General features: G+C 37.0%; 1 protein-coding gene and 2 pseudogenes across 1 annotated transcript; 2 read left to right on the top strand and 1 right to left on the bottom strand.

The window, feature by feature from the left end:
• Positions 1 to 13,567: 13,567 nt before the first annotated feature.
• Positions 13,568 to 14,908, top strand: LOC128127434 (putative pentatricopeptide repeat-containing protein At5g40405; annotated as a pseudogene).
• Positions 14,909 to 20,165: 5,257 nt separating this feature from the next.
• LOC111894336 (protein PELPK1) lies at positions 20,166 to 20,516 on the bottom strand. Its single transcript, XM_023890434.1, has one exon. It carries the CDS (start codon positions 20,514 to 20,516, stop codon positions 20,166 to 20,168), a length of 351 nt encoding a protein of 116 aa, XP_023746202.1.
• A 359-nt stretch (positions 20,517 to 20,875) lies between these two features.
• LOC128127433 (putative pentatricopeptide repeat-containing protein At5g40405) lies at positions 20,876 to 22,219 on the top strand (annotated as a pseudogene).
• Positions 22,220 to 26,625: the final 4,406 nt, after the last annotated feature.

The raw sequence follows: 26,625 nt of genomic DNA, 5'->3' as shown, positions 1-26,625 counted from the left end.
TTTAATAAATCCATAAAAGTTTAGGTTTACAATTTAATTGAATTAAAAGTATAATTGTTAAATTAGACCACCTAGTATTTTGAAAGTATAAAATACACCCTATACTATATATAACATTAAAAGTCTAACATTATATATATATATATATATATATATATATATATATATATATATATATATATATATATATATATATATATATATATATGTATGAGTAAAAGTCAGTCTTACCGTTAGTAGGCCTCATTCACGAAGCTGGTCTATAAGGGGTGTTTAAGGAAATTGCCTATAAAATGGCGATTGAATGGGTATCCACTCTTACCCACCACACTCTTGACTACTGGAGGGTCGTTAGCCGAACGGGTAGGATAGGACAAAACCTTTCATTATAAGTATAATGAATTATTAAAGTAACTAAATGTTTTCATAAAATTCCCAATCTTAGTTACTTAGGCAAAAGTGAATTGATGCAATTCCATGAAATTACACTTTGTGCTCTTGCGAAGACGTTAGTGGAGCGTGTGTGGGTTACGGCATCCCTCTCCCGAGTTGTAGAATATTGTGTTGGGTCCTAGCCTTAGTATCTCATTTGGGTGATTTACTAAGGACTCAATCAATCAACTAACTTGAATTCGTTTTCTCCCGTTATGTAGATGTCAAAGTTCGACAACTATGGTTTTCCCAAATCTCGTGGAACAAGCATTCCACATGAAGATGATATTCCACGATTCGATCGAGGAACAAGAGATCATACTTCACTTCCTCCTCCTCCTCCTCAAATTATTCTCCCTAACCCACAAGTTCAAAGGCTTGAAAAGTTCAAGATCACTCAAGCCCTTTTGGCAAGTAAACATAAAGAAGGAAAGTCGGTGTGTGCACACGTCCTAGGGATGAAGTCACACATTGATAGGTTAAGAATGTTGGGATCCGTTGTCTGTGAGGAAATGGCTGTTGATTGGGTTCTTCAGTCACTTACTAACTCATATAGTGAGTTCATAAGAGAGTACTATATGATGAACTGCGACGTGAACCTTATAGATCTCACCTATATGCTTATTGCTGCTCAATCAGCAATGGTTTGGCGCAATAGAAAAGCAAAGTTGATTGGTGAATCTGCCTTCAAGACCTCTATGGATATAGATGATGGCAACAAAAGACATGCTATGATCGAAAGGTTTGATCATAAGAGAAAGGCAATGTCTAAAGTAGTTCCATGTCATGTTCCAAAAGAGTCAATTTGCTTTTATTGCCAAGAGAAAGGGCATTGGAGACGAAGCTGCCCTATTTACCTAAGAGATCTAAGAGATGGGAGAGTCGAAACGTATGGCTCTAATATAGGTAAAATCCATTAACTAACTCTTTTAAGCTTCTATTCTAGATTCTTAATACATAATGTGATAAGATTACAATTGATGTTTTGTAGATCGAAGAAAAGAAAGGAAGCTTAAGGAAAGAAGTGAGCAGAATCTAACCGTGAAGGAATGGATTTCGATCGCATTTCTCGAAGATTAGATTCTTGAGCTACTACTTAGAGTTACAATTAGATTGCTAAGAAAGATGTATTAGCATAGTTTTTCAATGAATTGCATTGTAAGGACAAATTTTTTCCGCAATAAAATAAATTTTGATTTTAAATTTTATTTATTTATCCTTGCAATGGCGTGTATGAAAAATTGATGTTAAAATGTTTCTATAATGGATTTGGTTCTTATTATGTTATGGAATGTCGAGAATTTAGCAAATAGGGAGAGTTTCTCATCGCCCAAGTTTCAATTGGACAAAAACTTGGAATCATGCAACTTGGTTGCACGATGAATGAAAAATTTCATATTTGGAAAATAGACTAATTCATTGACAAAGTGTCAAATGAAGGAGATCGAGCACACAAAGTTGTGTGTTAATCAAGTCTACCATAAGAGTAACAATGATATTCGTCATGATTTACTAAAGGTTTAATAAATATGATTATACTTACAAGATTAAGTGTAATTATGAATTGATTGAAAAAGTTTAAATCAATAGCAAAACGAATAAGAAGAATCAAGTAGGCAGAAAGATAAAAGTTTCTCCATTCTAAGAAGAAGGGAGAGTAGCTTTTATGCTTTATGATAGGTCTTAATGATTAAGAACCATATCTCAATTGATCCTCTAAGTGAGTCTTAGTACAATTGTATGTCTAAGAAGAGGAATCGAGGATTGAAGAAATGGTTAAATCAAGAAGACAATCATACTTCATTCCAATAACAAGTCTTAAAGTTAAGATTATGACAATGAGTGAAAAGTATTAAAGGTTTATAACATTCATCAAATGTGGAAAGTTGTGATGTCTTGGATAAGACAAAGACCAACTAGGATCAATTTATGAAGTGTTTTGATAAAAGATACACTAACTCTTGAATATTTGTTTGTCAAGAAATGGTTATTTACAAGAGAATCTTATATGTCAAGGAGTCAGTGGGAGTCTTAATGGTCTTGAAAAGTTTCAAGAACAAATCAAATAAACCTTATCAATCATCACTAGCACACGAGTTGAGGTTTACAACCTATCGTGTTGACATTATTTTGTTTCTGTGCTATTCCAATTGAGTTAATTATGCATGTGATTTCTATGAGTTCTCATTTTGAATGCATAAAAGGCAAAGCACCTTAATCAATGAAACGTACATTGATAGGAAAGGGTGAGCTGCTTAACTACTTGGAAGACATGATGGGCAGCTGTGCTACCATAAGGCAAGAAATCAAGATTAAGAAAGTTCGGTCCATATGAGTTTGAATTTGTCGTAAACTTTGGTTTTAACAAATTCACATGGATAGGAACACATACACCGTTTAAATCTAAGTGTCATAAGATTTCCTCCTTCATGAAAATGATTGTGAGGAAATGCTTTCACTAAGAAAGATTTTAAGAAGATAGTGATTGTAAAATTGCATTCTCGAATTCGATTATGGTTACGGTATCCCTTTCCATAATTTGAATTGTGAGGTTTGGCAATTAGTCTTAATTGTTTAGACACACATATGAACTATCGAAGGCAAAGGTGTATAAGTTCAAGAAGCCTTGATAAAAGATTATCAAAGAACTAGGTATTAGAAACATGAACTTAAGAAATTCAATAAGTATTGTTTTTCTGAAAGTTAAGATGTTTATGAATACATGTCGAAGCTAGTGGGAGCATAAGTGTTATGTTTTATAGTAATCATTATGATAGTGGGAGCATAAAAGTTATGATTGTATGATATTATGGAAAGTATTGCAAGTTGGCAATATTAATTACAGAAAAACAAGAGTCATACCTTGCAAAGTAGTAAGGGTTGTAAAGTTGTTTTGCTATAATTAAGGGAGAGAATATTATGCTTCCTTTCAAATCTAAAGGCTTAGGTTGTGGAATGTTAATAAAATTAGTCAAAGGTACATAGTGTGTTCTTAAAATTTTGATTATGATTACGACACTCCTCTTCACAATTCGAATTTTGAGAACATAGCAAATAAAACATTATGCGTCGTGTCCCATACGCTTCGGGTACAGGATCGATTGCAAATACTTTAATGTTTCACCATTCTAAATTTTTTTCAAATGTCTAGCGCGTTTAGAGGGAAAAAGGACTAGAATCGGTTTTGACTGAAATAATTAAACAACTATCAAAGGACAATCCAAAGTTCGACGAAGATTGGTTGCTTGTGAGTAGTTGGAAGCATGGTATTGAATGGACCATATCGATATTATTATGAATAGATAAGATTCTATTAATAATAAGTTGTCATATGGAAAATGTGGAAATGTATCTATATTGGGAATTGAATATTGAAAATCTATGTCTAGATTAGAAACCTTTATGCAAAAGGATGTTCAAAGGAATGTACTTTGAGTGAGAGACATCATATCTAAGGAATTGTCTTGTAACAATCTCTGATAGAGGACTTTGTAATATCATTAGCAATAGTCTTTGTGACTTTGGTGCAGTGACATTACGAAAGGATAGTTGCATAGAATGTTAGAATCTAGCATATTCTATAAGTAGCAAGAATTTGATATTCTTTAACTTATGGAAAAAGGATTTGGAGTTGTGAAATAAGAATGATTGGAAATGTGTTCAATGTGATCTATTTCACAAAGTAAGAACCATAGGTAAACATTGTGTGCATGCTAGGAGCATGGGACAAGTGTTGTAATTCAAGTAAAAAGTTGATTACCCGAAACAACAAATAATGAGTAATCAATATGGTGATAAATAAAAGGCGTTTTATTTATACTCAAAGGTTTGAGGCCATATGGGATTAGTATTATTCTTGTGTTTCATCTTTGCATGTTTTGACTTCCAGAATAATTGAGTTTATTAAAAATAATCGAATTGTTCGAACGGGCCACAATCGTTCATATGTTGGAAGTAGATATGAATGAAGACTGTCGTGAATTGGTGTGTGGATTGTCTAAAGAGCATTAGACATAAGCAAATGTTCGCTGCAATGTTCATGAGTGCTTATGAATATGAATTTGAGCATTGGATTAAACCCACACTCACTTGGATCACTCCATGGATTGTATCACGAGTGATTGGTGAGACGATAACATCTTATATTCTTGAAACCGAGAGGTGTGAGTTGTATCTTGCGAATCGGTTGCACATTGATAATATGTAAACGCACTAGTAACTTGGTGTTATAAAACATATTATTGTGTGTGATTCGGTTAGTAAGTGCAAGCGATCATTGTATCAAAGTTTATCCGTTCCTTTTATCCAAAGTAGGATAAAAGCGATATCTTTGGGCCCCTCGATGATTTAGTGATGACAAACGTAAATGCTCGGCCGGGCTAGGGCTAATTTGATTTGTTCAATTAGTCAGTCGTCATAAATCGGAAATCGAGATATAGTACAAAGAGAATGATTTGAAATCATATCTCATATGATATCTAGAATGGAGGAATATATGATCCCTTATCTAAGGACACGCGTATCTGATATGATCAGAGTTGACAGCGGCTTTGGAAAGCTACGATTGCAGATCAGGATCTGAAGTCATACGCAGAATAGTTATTAGACTTATCCAAGTGGGAGACTGTTGGATTAGTGTCTAAGTCCATAACTATTTTGGTATGTACTTGACCCGATGGTGCAGGTCCTTTTGGGTTGCCTTCACCAAGGCAACTTGATTGGAGAGATAACTAGAGAGAGAGGTTATTATGATTTATTAATATGTTATAAGAATAATATATTAAAGGAGAAATCATATTTGTTTAATTAATATTGGTCAATAATTAATTAAGAATTAATTTTGTGGTCAAATGTAATTATTTAAACTAGAGGGGCTGAATTGTAATTATGTGATAGTTACAAAATAAGGTAAGGATTATCTTAAGGATAGGTTGAACGAATTTGAGGTGATAGGGCCTTAGAATTCGACCATGATAAGGATTCAAGGCTTATCTTATGGGTTGCTTGGTAAGCAAGCAACTAGATAAGGATAAGGACTGAAACCTTATCTCTACACCTATATAAACCCCCTTTGGCTCATGATTTCGTCCAGACCTTCCCAAGGCTTCTTAGGGACGAAATCTTATACCTCTCCTCTCTCTTTATACCTTCTCCATTTGCTCTTGGTGTTTGTAAGCCATTAGAGGAGTGACACTTGTGACTCTAAGCCTTCCAAGTCAATACAAGGAGATTTGGGATTGTTATTGCTACATAACAATCAAGGTAATATTATAAACCTATTCTCATGTTAATATGATTACTTGTATGCTAGAATTAGGGTTTATAGTCTTGGATAACTTGCATGTACAATAGAGAAACCCAGATCCAAGCATTAGGGTTTGTATGAGCACATAGGATGTTCTTAGAACCAAAACCTATCAGCTCTTTCTGAGGATGTTGTTGCTGCAGCCACTGCAGCCATAGCTGCGACGAGGTCGCAGGGTGGTGACGCGTTGCTGTTCCGAGAGTTCAGCAACACGAAACCACCGGAGTTTGACGGGACCCAGGATCCGATTGCTGCGATGAGATGGATTTCAGACATAGAGGGGTGTTTCTTCACTTGCTCATCTCCTGAGCATTTGAGAGTCCGGTTCGCGCTGAACCAGCTTTGCTTGGGGGCGAAGGACTGGTGGAAATTTGTGACGGCGCACTATACGCCTGCTGAGCTTGCAGTAGTAACCTAGGAGAGGTTTACTGCTATGTTCCGAGATGAGTACGTTCCCCAGGTGGAGAGGGAGCGTTTGGCCTAGGAGTTTCTGACCCTCAAGCAGGGTACTGAGCCTGTTACAGTGATCACGAGGATGTTTCATGAGCAGGCGATGTTCTGCCCAGGGCACGTGTCCTCCGAGCAGGCACGTATGAGTCGATATTTGAGCATTCTGAGGAGGGACATACGTGAGTTCGTGGCGAACTCGACGTACCGGAAATTTTCCGAGCTTCATGCAAATGCCCGGAAGAGGGAGATAGAGCTGGAGACTCAGGCTAAGGAGGAGGCTGAGTCTCAGGGGAGGGATCGGCGACCGGCGCAGTCCCAGCCGGTAGCCAAGTTGGCCAAGCCCGCCGATTCAAGATCAGGGAACCAGAGGGGCCGCACTTGTGGCAAGTGCAGCAAGAGCCACGACGGAGTGTGCAGAGTAGGGTCTTGCTACAAATGTGGCAAGGAGGCGCATATGGCCAAGGACTGCCCCAAGGGGTTTGCAGTATGTTTTCACTGCAACCAGACCGGACACCGGAAGGCAGAGTGTCCGCAGTTGCGGGGATCAGCACAAGGAGCACCTCAGGGATCTGCCCCTGCCGTCATCAGAGCTACCGAGAGTCGGCCAGTGAAGGCCGAAGTGCCGAGGGCACGAGGGAGAGCCTTTCAGTTGACCGCGGAGGAGGTCCGCGCAGCGTCCGATGTCGTGGCTGGTATGTATTCTTTCATGTATTTATTTTGATGATGAGGTATTGTGCTTATATTATGTTATGCATAGGTACTTTTCTTGTGAATTCTGTACCTACGTTGGTGTTATTTGACTCGGGTGCGAGTCGGTCTTTTGTATCTTTGGCATTTAGTCAACATATCAGTGTTTCTCGTGAGGCATTGAGTCGGCCTCTGAGAGTTTCCATAGCTGACGAGAGGGTGATATATGCCACGGAGGTTCTCCGGGGGTGCGTGTTCGAGATTTTCGGTGTTGAGTTCCCGATTGATTTGGTTCCTATTGCGATGGGTGATGTCTGTGTCATTGTGGGCATGGATTGGTTGAGCAGATTCGGTGCGGTTATCGACTGCGAGCGACAGCTGGTGACCATACGAGACCCTAGTGGGGGAGTTCTTACGGTGTACGGCGAGGGTACCCGTTCTGGATCAGCGTTTTGTTCGGCCGCTAGGGTGAGGCAGTGTCTACAGCAGGGCTGTAAGGGTTTTGTGGCGTATGTGATGGATACGCGGGTGGATTCCGAGAGACCGAGGTCAGTTGAGGAGGTTCCGATAGTGCGTGAGTTCCCGAATGTATTTCCAGAGGAGTTGCCGGGTGTGCCTCCTGCGAGGCAAGTGGAGTTCAGTATCGATTTAGTTCCGGGGGCCGCGCCTATCGCTAAGGTGCCTTATCGCCTTGCACCTCCAGAGATGCAAGAGTTATCCTCGCAGCTTCATGAGCTGCTGGGGAAGGGATTTATTCGGCCGAGCAGCTAGCCGTGGGGAGCGCCTATCCTGTTTGTCAAGAAGAAAGATGGTTCACACCGGATGTGCATTGATTACCGGGAGTTGAACAAGATGACGGTCAAGAACCGTTACCCGTTGCCGAGGTTCGACGATTTGTTCGATCAGTTACAGGGAGCATCTTGGTTCTCCAAGATCGATTTGAGGTCTGGATATCATCAGGTGAGGGTGCGAGATTAGGACGTCCAGAAGACAGCGTTCAGGACGCGTTATGGGCATTATGAGTTTGTGGTGATGCCTTTCGGGCTCACCAATGCCCCGAAAGTGTTCATGGATCTCATGAACCGAGTGTGCAGGCCGATGCTGGATCGGTCGGTGATTGTATTTATCGACGACATTTTGGTATATTCGAGATCTAGAGAGCAGCATGAGGAGCATTTGAGGGAGATTCTCGGAGTTCTGAGATTGGAGAGGCTTTATGCCAAATTCTCCAAGTGTGATTTCTGGTTGCGGGAGGTCCAGTTCCTAGGACATCTCGTTAAACAGAAAGGGATATTGGTCGACCCGGCCAAAGTTGAGGCGGTGATGAGTTGGGAGGTGCCGAGGTCACCCTCCGAGATCAGGAGTTTCCTAGGGTTGGCAGGTTATTATCGGAGATTTATCAAAAATTTCTCTAAAATCGCAGTGCCACTCACCAAGTTGACCCGGAAGGGTGTCGCTTTTTTATGGGGCCTCGAGCAGCAGGCCTCCTTTGAGACGCTTCGCCAAAGGTTATGCGAAGCCCCGGTGTTAGCCCTCCCGGAAGGGATGGAGGACTTTGTGGTATACTGTGATGCATCGATTTTGGGGTTGGGGGCGGTGCTGATGCAGAGAGGGCATGTGATAACCTATGCATCGAGGTAGCTGAAGCCTCACGAGACGAGATATCCCACCCATGATCTAGAGTTGGGGGCAGTGGTGTTCGCCCTCAAGATTTGGCGTCACTACCTGTATGGGGTTCGGTGTACGATATACACGGACCATAAGAGTTTGAAGTATTTGATGGATCAGCCCAACCTAAATATGCGACAGAGAAGGTGGTTGGATGTGGTCAAGGATTATGATTGTGAGATCTTGTACCACCCAGGCAAGGCTAATGTTGTAGCCGATGCACTGAGCCGCAGGGCGGAGAGCACCCCGCTGCGGGATGTATGTTTGATATTAACCGTGATAGCTCTAGTGTTGGACGCCATTCGTGGGGCACAGGCCGAGGCTGTGTAACCTGAGATGTAGAAGAAAGAGCGAGTTGTTGGATTGATTTCAGAGTTCGTTACCGATGGTCAGGGGCTTATGACCTTCCAGGGGCGTATCTGGGTACCGTTTGTGGGAGGAACGCGTACCATTTTGATGGAAGAGGCTCATCGGTCGAAATTTTCGATCCATCCTGGGGCCACTAAGATGTATTTGGACTCGAGGAAAGAGTATTGGTGGCCCTGTATGAAGAGGGATGTTGCGTGGTTTGTTGAGAGGTGCTTGACCTGCCGTAGGGTTAAGGCCGAGCACCAGAGGCCGCATGGCAAGTTGCAGCCGTTGAAGGTTCCCGAATGGAAGTGGGAACACCATGGATTTTATCACCAAATTTCCTAGGACTGCCAGGGGAGTTGATGCAATTTGGGTGATTGTGGACAGGTTGACGAAGAGCACTCACTTTCTTGCTATCAGCGAGAGTTTTTCAGCAGAGAAATTTGTAGAGGTGTATGTGAGGGAAGTGGTGTCACGGCATGGAGTGCCAATCTCGATTGTTTCAGACTGTGATGTGCGTTTCACTTCCAGATTCTGGAAGAAGTTTCACGAGGAGTTGGGTACTAGACTGCATTTTAGTATCGCATATCACCCCCAGACAGACGAACAGAGTGAACGGACGATTCAGACGCTCGAGGACATGCTCTGGGCATGTGCGTTGGATTTCAGGGGAAGTTGGGATACGTACTTGCCCTTGGCAGAGTTTTCCTACAACAACAGCCATCATTCGAGCATTGGTATGCCGCCCTTTGAGCTGTTGTATGGGAGGAGATGCCGGACCCCCATTTTCTGGGGAGAGGTCGGACAGCGTGTGATGGGCAGTACAAAGATCGTGCTTCAGACGACAGAGCAAATCCAGCAGGTCAGACAGAGGTTGTTGACCACTCAGAGTCGTCAGAAGAGTTATGCAGACAGACGCCGGTCCGAGCTTGAGTTTCAGGTCGGCGACCTTGTGCTCCTGAAGGTCTCTCCTTGGAAAGGAGTGATTCGATTCAGGAAGAGGGGCAAGTTGGGGCCTCGATATATTGGTCCATTCCGAGTGATCGCGAGGGTAGGCAGGGTAGCCTATCGTTTGGATTTGCCAGCAGAGTTGGGGCAGATTCACGACACTTTCCATGTGTCGCAACTACGAAAGTGTATAGCCGATGAGTCGGCAGTGGTTCCATTAGAGGATATTCAGGTGGATGTGAGCCTGAATTATGCTGAGAGACCAGTGGCAATCAGAGATCGGAAAATCAAGGTTCTGAGGAACAAGGAGGTACCCTTGGTTTTGGTTCAGTGGCAGCATCGGAAGGGGTCCGAGATGACTTGGGAACCGGAGCGTGAGATGCATGAGCAGCATCCGGAGTTATTTGCAGAGCGAGACTTCGAGGGCGAAGTCTAGTTCTAGTGGGGGAGAATTGTAACAGCCCGGATTCCCAGGTATTATTTATTTTTATAAAAATTTGGTGATTTGTGAGGAGACTCGGCGAGTTGGAGCTCAAACTCGCCGAGTATGATCGCGGTATGGGCACGGGTTCGCGTCCGGACTCGGCGATTCCACGCTGTTTAATGAAACCCTAATTTCCAGGGTATGAGACCTATTTAAAGGGGCTTATGGCCGTCATTTGCGGCCACCAACCCCAGAGAGAACCCCTAAAGAGTCTTTGAGCGTTTTGTGAGAGAGAAGAGGAAGATCCTTGACTATTTGTGGGTGTTTTTGCATATAGAAGAGGATCAAGGCAAGAGGAGACCAAAGAGGGTGCTAATCCAGTGATTCCTGAGCTCAGAGACTTCATTTGAGGTAACCATTTGTTCCTTTCTCAGTCCTTGGTGTAAATCTTAGAGTTAGCGTTTCTTTGTGGAATGATCCATGGAGTAATTGGCCTCTTCTTGTGTTGGTGCTTTAGATCTGGACCCAAAGAGGTCCAGAGACTCTTTTCCCTCAAGCTTTATGAGTGTTAATGGAGGCCATGAGCTTAGAATAGCATTCTAGAGACCATATCATCAAATAAGGCCTTTGGACCTTTTCATGAGCACCAAGATTGTAACTTTACGTGATGTATGTGCTTGGAAGGACTGGATCTATGAGTTATTGGAACGGATCGGACCTCAGGAGTGAGTTTGAGTTTATGCATGGCATAGACTCGCCGAGTCCGAAGAACAGACTTGGCGAGTAGCATGAAGATTGTCCTTAACCACTCAGCGAGTGGTCTTGCCGAGTTAAGGGGTTGACTCAGTGAGTCAGGGAGAGTCAGAGAGGGTTGACGGGTGGACTGAGTCAAGTTGGAACTCGCCGAGTTGTTCTTGAGACTCTGCGAGTTGAGTCATGGTGGCCCCGCGATTCATGCCAGGTGGAACTCGTCGAGTAAGGGAAGTACTCGACGTGTCAAGAGAGGATCCTAGGGAGTCAGTGAACACGTATAGACTCGCCGAGTCGCTCTAGTGCACTCGCCGATTCCGGTCAGAGTTGACCGTTGACCGTTGACCAGAGTTAACCAGTGTTGACTTGATAGGGGTAGTCAACCTTAGTTGTGAAAGTGTTAATTAGAGATATATTGTGTTATAGGAGGATTATAGCTCGGGGGATCGAGCGCGAGTGATTTCTGGGATTTGCAAGTTATCGAGATACGCGAGGTGAGTCTTCTCACTATACTTTACCTAGTGTGATAACAAAGTTAAGAGACAGAGTATTATAGAGTTATATGCCAGTGTGATTGCATGTTATTATGTGTTATGATTTATTGTGATATGTGATATGCATGATTCAGATTTACAGAGTTGGGACTTTCGGGTCCCTAGAGTTAGGGCCAGAGGGCCCACAGAGAGTTGGGGTTGGAGGGCCCCACTGAGACACACTGACCAGAGGGTCAATAGAGTTACAGCCTCGAGTGGCTATTATGTGATTATTGTGGTATTTGGGGGAAACTCACTAAGCTTATGCTTACAGTGTTGAGTGTTATGTGTTTCAGGTACCAGTGATGACCGCGGGAAGGCGCCGGCTTGATTCGTACACACATATGGGAATTGGATGTATTATGATCTTGGGAGACATTGTGATTTGAAAACTTGATGTTATGACGTTTTGTGAACGAATTGTTTAATTAAAAATGTGTTTTTCAAAAGTGAAAAATTGTTTTAATTTTTACGGTGTTACACCAAATGTCACGAATTCAGTCATTTTATACTTGAAAAGATAAAAATGTCACTACCTGAATACTAACGGAGTTAGTAAAATGGCCACCTGTGCATGTTTTGCAAACCACAATGCCCATTTGCATAATAAAAATTAACAGTGACCGACTTTGTGATATTTGACAAACCATAAGGACTATTTTTATAATTTTGTCTAAAAAATAAATTATTAACATAAACTGATAAATAAAATTACATTAATTAACTATACATAATGGTTAATATTTTAAAAAAGCTTCATAATCGAACTTAAAAATAACCAAATAGATAAGCTTTTACTAATTAATAATAACAATAGTTAAAAAGTTATCATTCAATCTAAAAATAAAATTTTATTTTATTTTCACTCAAACCATGGATTGAAGCCATTGATTAATGTGATTGTAATATATATATTTGTTTTATTATATATACTTCAACTTATTATAAGATTTTCAGTATTTTATAGTAAACCTAAAATGAAATATTTTTTTTTAATAAAGTATATTTTTAATAATTTTTGTTATGTAATGTTAACATATATCAAGTATGTTGCCTAATTTTGTATACCAGGAAACAATTGAGATATAAAGTAATGGAAATCATCAACCTTAATAGAAAAAATATATTACAAAGTATATCAAATTACGCAAAACACAAAAACATGTGAATGATAGCACTCGACAACAATTTAATCTAGCCACAAATATCATGAATGCGATCAAATAAAAAACATTATAATCTCCGGATCAATCAAATCGCCTGAGCTCTATAACGGATTTTTCTTTTCTTTTGATATCGTTGTACAATCTACTTCGTTGAAGGTGGTGGAGCAAAGAAAGGAATATTGGGAAGAGTTGTTGGAAAGTTAGGGATGGTAGGCATAGAAGGCAATGGAGGCAAGGAAAGTTTGGGCATGTTAGGGATGCTGGGTATTTGTGGTAGTGGCAGTGTGGGGATGGTGGGCATTTGTGGTTGTGGCGTTGTCGGGATTGTTGGTATCTGTGGCTGTGGCATTGTCGGGATTGTTGGTATCTGTGGTTGTGGCAGTGTCGGGAATGTGGTTGCTTGCAGCAAATTGCGGGAAGCAAAACACATCTCATTTGTTGTAATTGAGAATAGTGCAATTGCAAAAATGTAAAGGTAGGAGGTGGAAGCCATTGTAGGATTTTTTTTGAGTAGCTAAAGATGAGTCAAAAGACTCTGAGAGGTTATTGAAGATTAATGAAGTTGATTAACCTGTGAAAATAATGTACACGAGACCAAGTATATATAGGTAATGCACGGTGATAATGGTTGATCAATAAATAATTAACGTGTCATGAGTTTTGTTGAGACTTACATTAGGTTGGTTGGTATGAAGATATCCACGGCATGTAATGTTGTTAAACAACTTCCTGATAACAAGAAATTGTTTATTAACCCTCGCATATGTTAGGTAAGCTATTTTGCCACATAATATCGAGAGTTTTCCTTTTATGAAATTAATGACAAATAAAAAAAAAAAAGTAAATTCACTCACAATTGCTAGTCAATGGTTTCCTCAACGGCCCAGATCTTGTATCTAAATTTGCTGCATCAATGGCCCTCAAACACCCACAAAATATGGATTATTCTGTTCAACTATTGGACCAATGTGAAAATCCCTCCGTCTTTGCTTTAAACTCTCTAATCAAAGTTTACTCCAAGAGAGCTCAACTACTGAAAAAAGCTTCGATTTCTATAAAAGAATTGTAAAATCGAATTATAAACCTGATAATTACTTGTTTACGTTCTTGATCAATTCTGCTGCACAGTTAGTGGATAAGAATTTTGGTTTGGCTGTACATGGGACTGCTTTGAAATACGCCTTGGATCAAGACCCACATGTTCAAAGCGGGTTGATTAATTTGTACGCTGAAATGGGGTCTCTTAGGGACTTAAAAGATTTGTTTTTTAGGATCAACAACCCAGATTTGGTAACTCAGACAACAATGGTGGTCGCCTGTGCAAAGTTAGAAGATATCAAATTCACACGCCAACAGTTTGAAATAACGCTCGAACGAGATGTGATTGCCTGGAACGCAATGAAAGGAGGGTACGTGCGTTTCGGGGAGCCTTTAAACGGACTCGAACTGTTTAACGCAATGGAAATGAAAGGTTTGAAGGTTAATGTATTATCTGCATGCACTCGGTTAAGTGCTTTAGATGCGGGACAACGGGCATTTGGATATATAAAGTATAAAAAACTACAAATCAACACAACTCTTGGTAGTGCACTAGTCCGTATGTACGCAAAGTGTGGGGGTATTAACACGGCAATGAATGTTTTTTTGGTTGATGAAAGAAAAGAATGTGTACACATGGAGTGGTGGCATGGGAGGACTAGCCATGCATGGTTATGGTAAAGAGTATCTTGACCTTTTTACCCTTATGCAACAACAAAACATCACACGAAATGAGGTCACTTTCCTTTCAATCTTAAAGACTTGTAGTGTAGCGGGTCTTGTTGAAGAAGGTTGGAAGCATTCTGAATCTATGACCAAAGAGTAGAACATTATGGATGTATGGTTGATTTATACGGCCGATTGAGCCGTTTGGATGAATCATTAGGCTTCATCCAGAGTATGCGATGTGCACCGATTGCTGAAGCATGGGGTGCACCGTCCAAATGCCAACAAGATTTATAAAAATGTGGTAATGGCTAAACTTGCGTCTAGAAAGATGGTGGAATTAGAGGCTAACAATGATGGTGCGTATGTGGAGTTGTCGAATGTTTTTGCGGATTTCAAGAATTTGAATGGTGTTGATGGCGTGAGGCATAAAATGAAGTCAAAAGGTGTTGTGAAGATCCTTGTTGTTATCGTTATCGATAGTAGTTAAGTTGAACATGTTCAACTCGTACTTAACTTTGTTTTGACTTTTTGACAATGGTTTCGTTTTGAAAAATATTTAAGCATTCATTGCATGTTTTTGTAATTCTTTCAATTTTAATAGTTATTTTAGTTCTTGCCATTTCAATGCATTTTTTTTTCATAATTTTTTATTTTCCATGTATTTTTGTAAGTTTTATAAAACATTTAGTTTATTTCTTTAAAAAAATCAATTTATAAATTTGTACCACTTAATGCTCAATAATTTTTAAAAGTATTATAAGGTATTAGAAAAGTTGTTTTTATTATAAAAAATAAGTCAGTTGAAGCACATTAGATCAGACAAAAGGAAACTAATAAAACCGAAACGGTACCATGGCTTTACAATTGTCTCAACTATATTTATTTTAGAGAAATTCAATATACTCCTACCTTTTATTTCTACCTATTTAAGATTGTGACAAATGTATAGATTTAACATCTCAATCTAATCTAAATTAAATTGAATGACACATGTCACCACCTAAATAGGTATGAAGATAGTAGTGATGGGACCCGATTTATGGACCGGTTTAGAATCGGACTAACCCGGATTATGTTCAGCTCTTGTTATTACAAGGTTAGGACCCAAATTATGTACATATATGAACATAGTATACGAACTCCCCTTTACAAAACTTGCATACATGGTTCACTAGTTTAACTTCTCACACAACATCCTTTAATTATGTAAATCTTGTCAACCATAAAACATAACAAGATTTCACATAAGTACTACAATGAAAAATAAAATTTTCTACCAAGACATAAAATTGTAACTTTTGAATTATTTACTAATAATAATAGTTAATGGTTTTAAAATAACTAATGGATGATCTTTCATAACTTTTTAAGAGTAATAACTAGTTTAAAAATAATGCACAATAATAATAATTAATAATAACATAAAAACATAATATGTTTTTTTAACTTACAAACAATGGTTAGTATTTTAGAATATTATCATAATTTAAATCTAAAACGGACCAAATAAGTAAAATTTGGATTAAATAATCATGACAATAGTTAAAAATGTAACAATAAATTAAGAATTAAATTCAGTTTTATTTACACCCAATGAAGCCCTGATTGATGTGATTTTAATATGTGTTGCACTACTAGAAACATAGGTATTGGTGACGAACATTTATGTCGGGAAATCTGTTGCAAAAGCCATTAGTTACAAATCAATGATGGATACAGACGAAAAAACTTTGGTAGCTAATGGGCAGTGACAGATCAACAAGTGATTGAGCTATTGTGGAAGACTTTTGGATCAACTACATTTTGTCAAAGATCCGTCGTTAATTGTCGTCGCTTATCCATCGTTGATTATTTGTAAATGAACAATTTTTCTATATATTTAATCATTGTTACTAATGTAATTAGCCATGGTCTATTAGGTGTTGAATCTACCACTAATCCTTACCCAAGTGTCACAAATTAAATTCAAGATTAACAAAGAAATAATAACCATGTTTACACCAAATTAAACAGCAAGCCGTATCATTTTATTAATAAGAACATACTTTCAAATCGAATAAAAAACTAGCAACATACTTTCAACTTAAATAAAAACTAGCCACAATTAATACCAACGTACAATTTACACAATTTGTAAAAGCTTTTGTTTCTGTCCTTATAATATATTTATAATAATCATGCATTATCATTTTGATTATTGCAAAAAGAGTAGTGGAATGCTTTATGGTCATCAGAAGTTGTGGTTGTGAAGACCTAAGTAAATGTTCCCATAATTAGAAACTGTATGAAAATGCTATACTAAAAAAAATGGAAATTTTCAATACCATAAACATGCATTTCCATCGACTTTTGACGTTAGTGACAAACCAAACAATCATATGGTAGTGGGTGTAAAAGAACGAAAAAAGTAAATGTTTTATATAGTAAAAGCACGTGTTAAGAAAGCAATGAACATCATAAAGAGGTATAGTTAAGGCTATTTTGTTCCACATTAAATGCTTTAAATATACAGTGTTTAATTGATGTTTAAAAACACTTAAGAAGATGGAAGATATAACTTGCAAAATACAAGACTTGTTGTTGGTTGCCATATTTGCTTCCTAAAATCATATCACAAACATCTAAATTAGAGCTGAAAAGTTATAATCCAAATATGGATAATAGCAACTTCATGAATACATGAGAAATTAATTGAAAGAACTAAATTATAAAGGCAAAAAAATTATAAACCAAATATGAATAGTAGCACTATGTATATACCTACTAAAGTAGTTTGATATCTTTCAAACTTGTAGGCATGGGAAACATAATAACAACTTCACGCACTCCTTGAAAAATGCATCAACTTTTCATTTAAATATGTAACTGAATGCTTGGCATATACATCTGTTAGGTTATAAATTTAAGAATTAAAAAACAAATATTTTTCTAGTTAGGAGTTAGTAACAAAAGAATTGCATAAAATCTAGGGTTTTTGTATAATATTACTTATATGACCTTACCTTAAAGTACTTATTTCATTATCTACACATGGGTGGTTACAAATGTTTCAACTCTTAGGACACATACAGAGTGCCAGATCCAAGATCAATGTAAAAGGCTATCCCCAAAATTTTTCCTTGGCTACCTCGGGAACCACCTAGATATGCTTATGGTAGTACACATGTCTTGTTCATAAGCCTTGTACAGTTTTCCCCTTTCCCATCACCTTCTATCTCCATCACTGGTTATAGACTCCAACCAACACACCTTTACTTTGGATCCCCATAACATTGAGCATAGTCAAAACAAAAATTAGATAACATCAAAGGCACATACAAACTCTACTTCGTTCACCTTTTTGAGTATGGTCAAAACCTGATGGGCGTTGAGCACTACATCAATCCTATGGTGTACACGCAAATCCTAAAACTTTGGATCTAGTTTGTCGAATGAACATCCAATAATCATCCAACGCTCATAAACCCTAATTCTAGCATACAATAATCGAAATTGACAAAAGAATAGAGTTTAGATCTTACATTGATTGTTATGTAGCAAAAACAATCTCAATTCCTTTTGATCTTGACCTTTGAGAGCTTAGTGCCTCAAATGTTGCACCTCTAATGGAGTCACAAACACCATGAGCAACAAGATGATGTAGGAGAAGGAGGAGGAGCACCAAAAACGTCCAAGAACCCTTATGGATTACTTCACCACATTTTTGGGGCCTTAGGGGTTCCTTATATTGGTAGGCTATTAGGGTTTTGAACTAGGAAACCCTAATTTGACTGCTTAGGCCCTAAGGAGCCCATGAACTCCCTCTTTACAGGCCTTGGACGAATTCTTATGGGTTTCCCCAGAGATTTCATCCACTCCAACTTCTATGGAGTCCATTAGCCCATTTATGCAACTATCTTATAATTACACAATCAGTCCCCTTTATTTACTAAATCTCTTTTAGCCACAAAATTAGTTATCATTAATTCTTGACTAATATTAATTAAACAATATGATTTGTCTTTTAATATATTATCCATATAATATATTAATAAATCATAATTAATCCTATTTCTCCTTAGTTCATCCTATCAGTTGCATATAACTTTGGAACCTGATCAGCAACCATAGCTTTCAATAGCCGCCGTCGAACTCTGATCATATCAGAAACGTGTCCTTTAGATAAGGGTTCATATATTCCTCCATTCTAGATATCGTATGAACTGAGACATGGATTTTAATCAGACTCTCTGTTCATGTGTTGTTTCCCGATTTCCGATTTATGACGACTAATGACACACTACAATTGAACACATCAACTTAGTCATGGCTCTTCCAAGCGCTTAGGATGTCATCACTAAATCATCGAGGGGCCCATATATATCGCTTTTATCCCACTTTGGGGAAAAGAATGGATAAACTTTGACTCAATGCTCGCTTGTACACACTCATCAAATCACACACAACAATATGTTTTGTAAATCCAAGTTACTAGTGCGGTTACATATTATAAATGTGCAACCGAATTATAGAATACAATTCACACATCTCGGTTTCAAGAATATAGAATATTATCGTCTCACTAATCACTCGTGATAAAATCCATGATGCGATCCAAGTTAGCATGTGTTTAATCTAATACTCTAATCTTACAGGAGCACTGATGAACCCTGCAACAAACTTTTGTTATGTCTAAGACACTTTAGACAATCTACAGTCAGATTCATGACAGTCTTCTTTCATACCTACTTCCAAAGTATAATCGGTTGTGGATGGTTTGAATAATGTTATTATTCGGGAAGTCAAAACATGCAAGGTGAAACACAAGAAAAATATTAATCCCATATGGCCTCAAACTTTTGAGTAAAAAAAAAACTCATTTTCTATCATCTATATTATTTTAAAACAAGTTACAAAAATGGTCATTCTGGTTTACCAAATGTCACGAATTCAGTCATTTTATACTTGAAAAGACGAAAATGTCATTACCTGAATACTAACGGAGTTAGTAAAGTGGCCACATGTGCATGTTTTGCAAACCACAATGCCCATTTGCATAATGAAAATTAATAGTGACCGACTTTGTGACATTTTACAAACCATAAGGACTTTTTTTTTACTTTTGTCTAAAAAATAAAATATTAACATAAACTGATAAATAAAATTACATGAATTAACTATACATAATGGTTAATATTTTAAAAAAGCTTCATAATCGAACTTAAAAGTAACCAGATAGATAAGCTTTTACTAATTAATAATAATAATAGTTAAAAAGTTATCATTCAATCTAAAAATAAATTTTTATTTTATTTTCACTCAAACCATGGATTGAAGCCATTGATTAATGTGATTGTAATATATATTTCTTTTATAATATATAGTTCATCTTATTATAAGATTTTCAGTATTCTTTTTGTAAACGTAAAATGAAATAATAGTTTTTATAAAGTATATTTTTAATAATTTTTGTTATGTAATTTTAACATATATCAAACATGTTGCCTAATTTTGTGTAGGAGGAAACACTTGAGATGTAAAGTAATCGAAATCATCAACCTTAATAGAAAATATATATTACAAAGTATATCAAATTACACAAAACACAAAAACATGTGAATGCATGATAGCACTCGACAACAATTTAATCTAGCCACAAATATCATGAATGCGATCAAATAAAAAACATTATAATCTCCGGATCAATCAAATCGCCCGAGCTCTATAATGGATTTTTTTTTTTTTTTTTTATATCGTTGTACAATCTACTTCTTGGAAGGTGGTGGAGCAAAGAAAGGAATATTGGGAAGAGTTGTTGGAAAGTTAGGGATGGTAGGCATAGAAGGCAATGGAGGCAATGAAACTTTGGGCATGTTAGGGATGCTGGGTATTTGTGGTAGTGGCAGTGTGGGGATGGTGGGCATTTGTGGTTGTGGCATTGTCGGGATTGTTGGTATCTGTGGCTGTGGCATTGTCGGGATTGTTGGTATCTGTGGTTGTGGCAGTGTCGGGAATGTGGTTGCTTGCAGCAAATTGCGGGAAGCAAAACACATCTCATTTGTTGTAATTGAGAATAGTGCAATTGCAAAAATGTAAAGGTAGGAGGTGGAAGCCATTGTAGGATTTTTTTTGAGTAGCTAAAGATGAGTCAAAAGACTCTGAGAGGTTATTGAAGATTAATGAAGTTGATTAACCTGTGAAAATAATGTACACGAGACCAAGTATATATAGGTAATGCACAGTGATAATGGTTGATCAATAAATAATTAACGTGTCATGAGTTTTGTTGAGACTTACATTAGGTTGGTTGGTATGAAGATATCCAAGGCATGTAATGTTGTTAAACAACTTCCTGATAACAAGAAATTGTTTATTAACCCTCGCATATGTTAGGTAAGCTATTTTGCCACATAATATCGAGAGTTTTCCTTTTATGAAATTAATGACAAATAAAAAAAAAAAGTAAATTCACTCACAATTGCTAGTCAATGGTTTCCTCAACGGCCCAGATCTTGTATCTAAATTTGCTGCATCAATGGCCCTCAAACACCCACAAAATATGGATTATTCTGTTCAACTATTGGACCAATGTGAAAATCCCTCCGTCATTGCTTTAAACTCTCTAATCAAAGTTTACTCCAAGAGAGCTCAACTACTGAAAAAAGCTTCGATTTCTATAAAACAATAGTAAAATCGAATCATAAACCTGATAATTACTTGTTTACGTTCTTGATCAATTCTGCTGCACAGTTAGTGGATAAGAATTTTGGTTTGGCTGTACATGGGACTGCTTTGAAATACGCCTTGGATTTAGACCCACATGTTCAAAGCGGGTTGATTAATTTGTACGCTGAAATGGGGTCTCTTAGGGACTTAAAAGATTTGTTTTTTAGGATCAACAACCCAGATTTGGTAACTCAGACAACAATGGTGGTCGCCTGTGCAAAGTTAGAAGATATCAAATTCACACGCCAACAGTTTGAAATAACGCTCGAACGAGACGTGATTGCCTGGAACGCAATGAAAGGAGGGTACGTGCGTTTCGGGGAGCCTTTAAACGGACTCGAACTGTTTAACGCAATGGAAATGAAAGGTTTGAAGGTTAATGTATTATCTGCATGCACTCGGTTAAGTGCTTTAGATGCGGGACAACGGGCATTTGGATATATAAAGTATAAAAAACTACAAATCAACACAACTCTTGGTAGTGCACTAGTCCGTATGTACGCAAAGTGTGGGGGTATTAACACGGCAATGAATGTTTTTTTGGTTGATGAAAGAAAAGAATGTGTACACATGGAGTGGTGGCATGGGAGGACTAGCCATGCATGGTTATGGTAAAGAGTATCTTGACCTTTTTACCCTTATGCAACAACAAAACATCACACGAAATGAGGTCACTTTCCTTTCAATCTTAAAGGCTTGTAGTGTAGCGGGTCTTGTTGAAGAAGGTTGGAAGCATTCTGAATCTATGACCAAAGAGTAGAGCATTATGGATGTATGGTTGATTTATACGGCCGATTGAGCCGTTCGGATGAAGCGTTACGCTTCATCCAGAGTATGCCATGTGCACCGATTGCTGAAGCATGGGGTGCACCGTCTAAATGCCAACAAGATTTATAAAAATGTGGAAATGGCTAAACTTGCGTCTAGAAAGATGGTGGAATTAGAGGCTAACAATGATGGTGCGTATGTGGAGTTGTCGGATGTTTTTGCGGATTTCAAGAATTTGAATGGTGTTGATGGCGTGAGGCATAAAATGAAATCAAAAGGTGTTGTGAAGGTCCATTTCAATGCATTTTTTTTTGTAATTTTTTAGTTTCCATGTATTTTTGTAAGTTTTATAAAACATTTAGTTTATTTCTTTAAAAAAAATCAATTTATAAATTTGTACCACTTAATGCTCAATAATTTTTAAAAGTATTATATGGTATTAAAAAAAATGTTTTTATTATAAAAAAAGGTAAGTTGAAGCACATTAGATCGGAAAAAAGGAATCTAATAAAACCGAAACGGTACCAGGGCTTTACAATTGTCTCAACAATATTTATTTTAGAGAAATTCAATATACTCCTACCTTTTATTCCTACCTATTTAAGATTGTGACAAATGTACAAATTTAACAGCTCAATCTAATCTAAATTAAATTGAATGACACGTCACCACCTAAATAGGTATGAAGATATTAGTGATGGGACCCGATTTATGGACCGGTTTAGAATCGGACTAACCCGGATTATGTTTAGCTCTTGTTATTACAAAGTTACGACCCAAATTATGTACATATATGAACATAGTATACGAACTCCCCTTTACAAAATTTTCATACATGGTTCACTAGTTTTACTTCTCACACAACATCCTTTAATTATGTAAATCTTGTCAACCATAAAACATAACAAGATTTCACATAAGTGCAATGAAAAATAAAATTTTCTACCAAGACATAAAATTGTAACTTTTGAATTATTTACTAATAATAATAGTTAATGGTTTTAAAATAACTAATGGATGATCTTTCATAACTTTTTAATAGTAATAACTAGTTTAAAAATAGTGCACAATAATAATAATTAATAATAACATAAAAACATAATACGTTTTTTTAACTTACAAACAATGGTTAGTATTTTTGAATAGTATCATAATTGAAATCTAAAATGGACCAAATATGTAAATTTGGATTAAATAATCATGACAATAGTTAAAAATGTAACAATAAATTGAGAATTAAATTTAGTTTTATTTACACCCAATGAAGCCCTGATTGATGTGATTTTAATATGTGTTGCACTACTAGAAACATAGGTATTGGTGACGAACATTTATGTCGGGAAATCTGTTGCTAAAGCCATTAGTTACAAATCAATGATGGATACAGACGAAAAAACCTTGGTAGCTAATGGGCAGCGACGGATCAACAAGTGATTGGGCTATCGCGGAAGACTTTTGGATCAAGTATATTTTGTCAAAGATCCGTCGCTAATTGTCGTTGCTTATCCGTTGTTGATTATTTGTAAATGAACAATTTTTCTATATATTTAATCATTGTTACTAATGTAATTAGCAATGGTCTATTAGGTGCTGAATCTACCACTAATCCTTACCCAAGTGTCACAAATTAAATTCAAGATTAACAAATAAATAATAACCATGTTTACACCAATTTAAACATCAAGCCGTATCATTTTATAAATAAGAACATACTTTCAAATCGAATAAAAAACTAGCAACATACTTTCAACTTAAATAAAAACTAGCAACAATTAATACCAACGTACAATTTACACAATTTGTAAAAGCTTTTGTTTCTGTCCTTATAATATATTTATAATAATCATGCACTATCGTTTCGATTATTGAAAAAAGAGTAGGGGAATGCTTTATGGTCATCAGAAGTTGTGGTTGTGAAGACCTAAGCAAATGTTCCCATAATTAGAAACTATATGAAAATGCTATACTCAAAATAATAAAAAAAATGGAAATTTTCAATACCATAAACATGCTTTTCCATCGACTTTTGACGTTAGTGACAAACCAAACAATCATATGGTAGTGGTTGTAAAAGAACGAAAAAAGTAAATGTTTTATATAGTAAAAGCACATGTTAAGAAAGCAATGAACATCATAAAGAGGTATAGTTAAGGCTATTTTGTTCCACATTAAATGCTTTAAATATATAGTGTTTAATTGATGTTTAAAAACACTTAAGAAGATGGAAGATATAACTTGCAAAATACAAGACTTGTTGTTGGTTGCAATATTTGCTTCCTAAAATCATATCACAAACATCAAAATTAGAGCTGAAAAGTTATTATCCAAACATGGATAATAGCAACTTCATGAATACATGAAAAATTAATTGAAAGAACTAAATTATGAAGGCTGAAAAGTTATAATCCAAATATGAATAGTAGCACTATGTATATACCTACTAAAGTAGTTTGATATCTTTCAAACTTGTAGGCATGGGAAACAAAATAACAAATTCACGCACTCCTTGAAAGATGCATCAACTTTTCATTTAAATATGCAACTTTTCATTTAAATATGTAACTGAATGCTTGGCATATCAATCTGTTAGGTTATAAATTTAAGAATTAAAATACAAATATTTTTCCAGTTAGGAGTTAGTAACAAAAGAATTGCGTAAAATCTAAGGTTTTTGTATAATATTACTTGTATGAACTTACCTTGAAATACTTATTTCATTATCTACACATGGGTGGTTACAAATGTTTCAACTCTTAGTACACATACAGAGTGGCAGATCCAAGATCAAAGTAAAAGGTAATCCCCAAAATTTTTCCTCGCCTACCTCGGGAACCACCTAGATATATTTGTGGTAGTACAAATGTCTTATTCATAAGCCTTGTATAGTTTTCCCCCTTCCCCTCACCTTCTATCTCCATCACTGGTTATAGACTCCAACCAACACACCTTTACTTTGGATCCCCATAACATTGAGCATAGTCAAAACAAAAATTAGATAACATCAAAGGCACATACAAACTCTACTTAGTTCACCTTTTTGAGTATGGTCAAAACCTGATGGGCTTTGAGCACTACATCAATCCTATGGTGTACATGCAAACCCTAAAGCTTTGGATCTAGTTTGTCTAATGAACATGCAATAATCATCCAACGCTCATAAACCCTAATTCTAGCATACAATAATCGAAATTGACAAAAGAATAGAGTTTAGATCTTACATTAATTTTTATGTAGCAATAACAATCTCAATTCCCTTTGATCTTGACCTTTGAAAGCTTAGTGCCTCAAATGTTGCACCTCTAATGGAGTCACAAACACCATGAGCAACAAGATGACCTAGGAGAAGGAGGAGGATCTCCAAAAACATCCAAGAACGCTTATGGATTACTTCACCACATTTTTGGGGCCTTAGGGGTTCCTTATATTGGTAGGCTATTAGGGTTTTGAACTAGGAAACCCTAATTTCACTACTTACTCCCTAAGGAGCTCATGAACTCCCTCTTTAAAGGCCTTGGACGAATTCTTATGGGTTTCCCCATAGATTTCATCCACTCCAACTTCTATGGAGTCCATTAGCCCATTTATGCAACTATCTTATAATTACACAATCAGTCCCGTTTATTTAATTAATCTCTTTTAGCCACAAAATTAATTATTATTAATTCTTGACTAATATTTATTAAACAATATGATTTCTCTTTTAATATACTATCCATATAATATATTAATAAATCATAATTAATCTCCTTTCTCCTTAGTTTATCCTATCAGTTGCATATGACTTCGAAACTTGATCAGCAACCGTAGTTTTCAAAAGCCGCTGTCGAACTCTGATCATATCAGAAATGTGTACTTTAGATAAGGGATCATGTATTCCTCCATTCTAGATATCGTATGAACTGAGACATGGATTTTAATCATACTCTCTGTTCATGTGTTGTTTCCCGATTTTCGATTTATGACGACTGACAACACACTACAATTGAACACATCAACTTAGTCCCGACTCTGCCAAGCGCTTAGGGTGTCATCACTAAATCATCGAGGGGCCCATATATATCGCTTTTACATATTATCAATGTGCAACGGAATTACAGAATACAATTCACACATCTCGGTTTCAAGAATATAGGATATTATCGTCTCACTCATCACTCGTGATAAAATTCATGATGCGATCCAAGTGAGCATGTGTTTAATCCAATACTCTAATCTTACAGGAGCACTGATGAACCCTGCAACAAACTTTTGTTATGTCTAAGACACTTTAGACAATCTACACTCAGATTCATAACAGTCTTCTTTCATACCCACTTCCAAAGTATGATCGGTTGTGGATGGTTTGAATAATGTTATTATTCGGGAAGTCAAAACATGCAAGGTGAAACACAAGAAAAATATTAATCCCATATGGCCTCAAACTTTTGAGTATAAAATAAAACTCATTTTCTATCATCTATATTATTTTAAAACAAGTTACAAAAATGGTCATTCTGGTTTACCAAATGTCACGAATTCAGTCATTTTATACTTGAAAAGACGAAAATGTCATTACCTGAATACTAACGGAGTTAGTAAAATGGCCACATGTGCATGTTTTGCAAACCACAATGCCCATTTGCATAATGAAAATTAACAGTGACCGACTTTGTGACATTTGACAAACCATAAGGACTATTTTTATAATTTTGTCTAAAAACTAAAGTATTAACATAAACTGATAAACAAAAT

The sequence above is a fragment of the Lactuca sativa genome, chromosome 7, assembly GCF_002870075.4.
Source record: "Lactuca sativa cultivar Salinas chromosome 7, Lsat_Salinas_v11, whole genome shotgun sequence".
Taxonomy (NCBI): domain Eukaryota; kingdom Viridiplantae; phylum Streptophyta; class Magnoliopsida; order Asterales; family Asteraceae; genus Lactuca; species Lactuca sativa.
The sequence above is the reverse complement of the archived record's forward strand: the minus strand, read 5'-3'. Positions and strand labels throughout refer to the sequence as shown.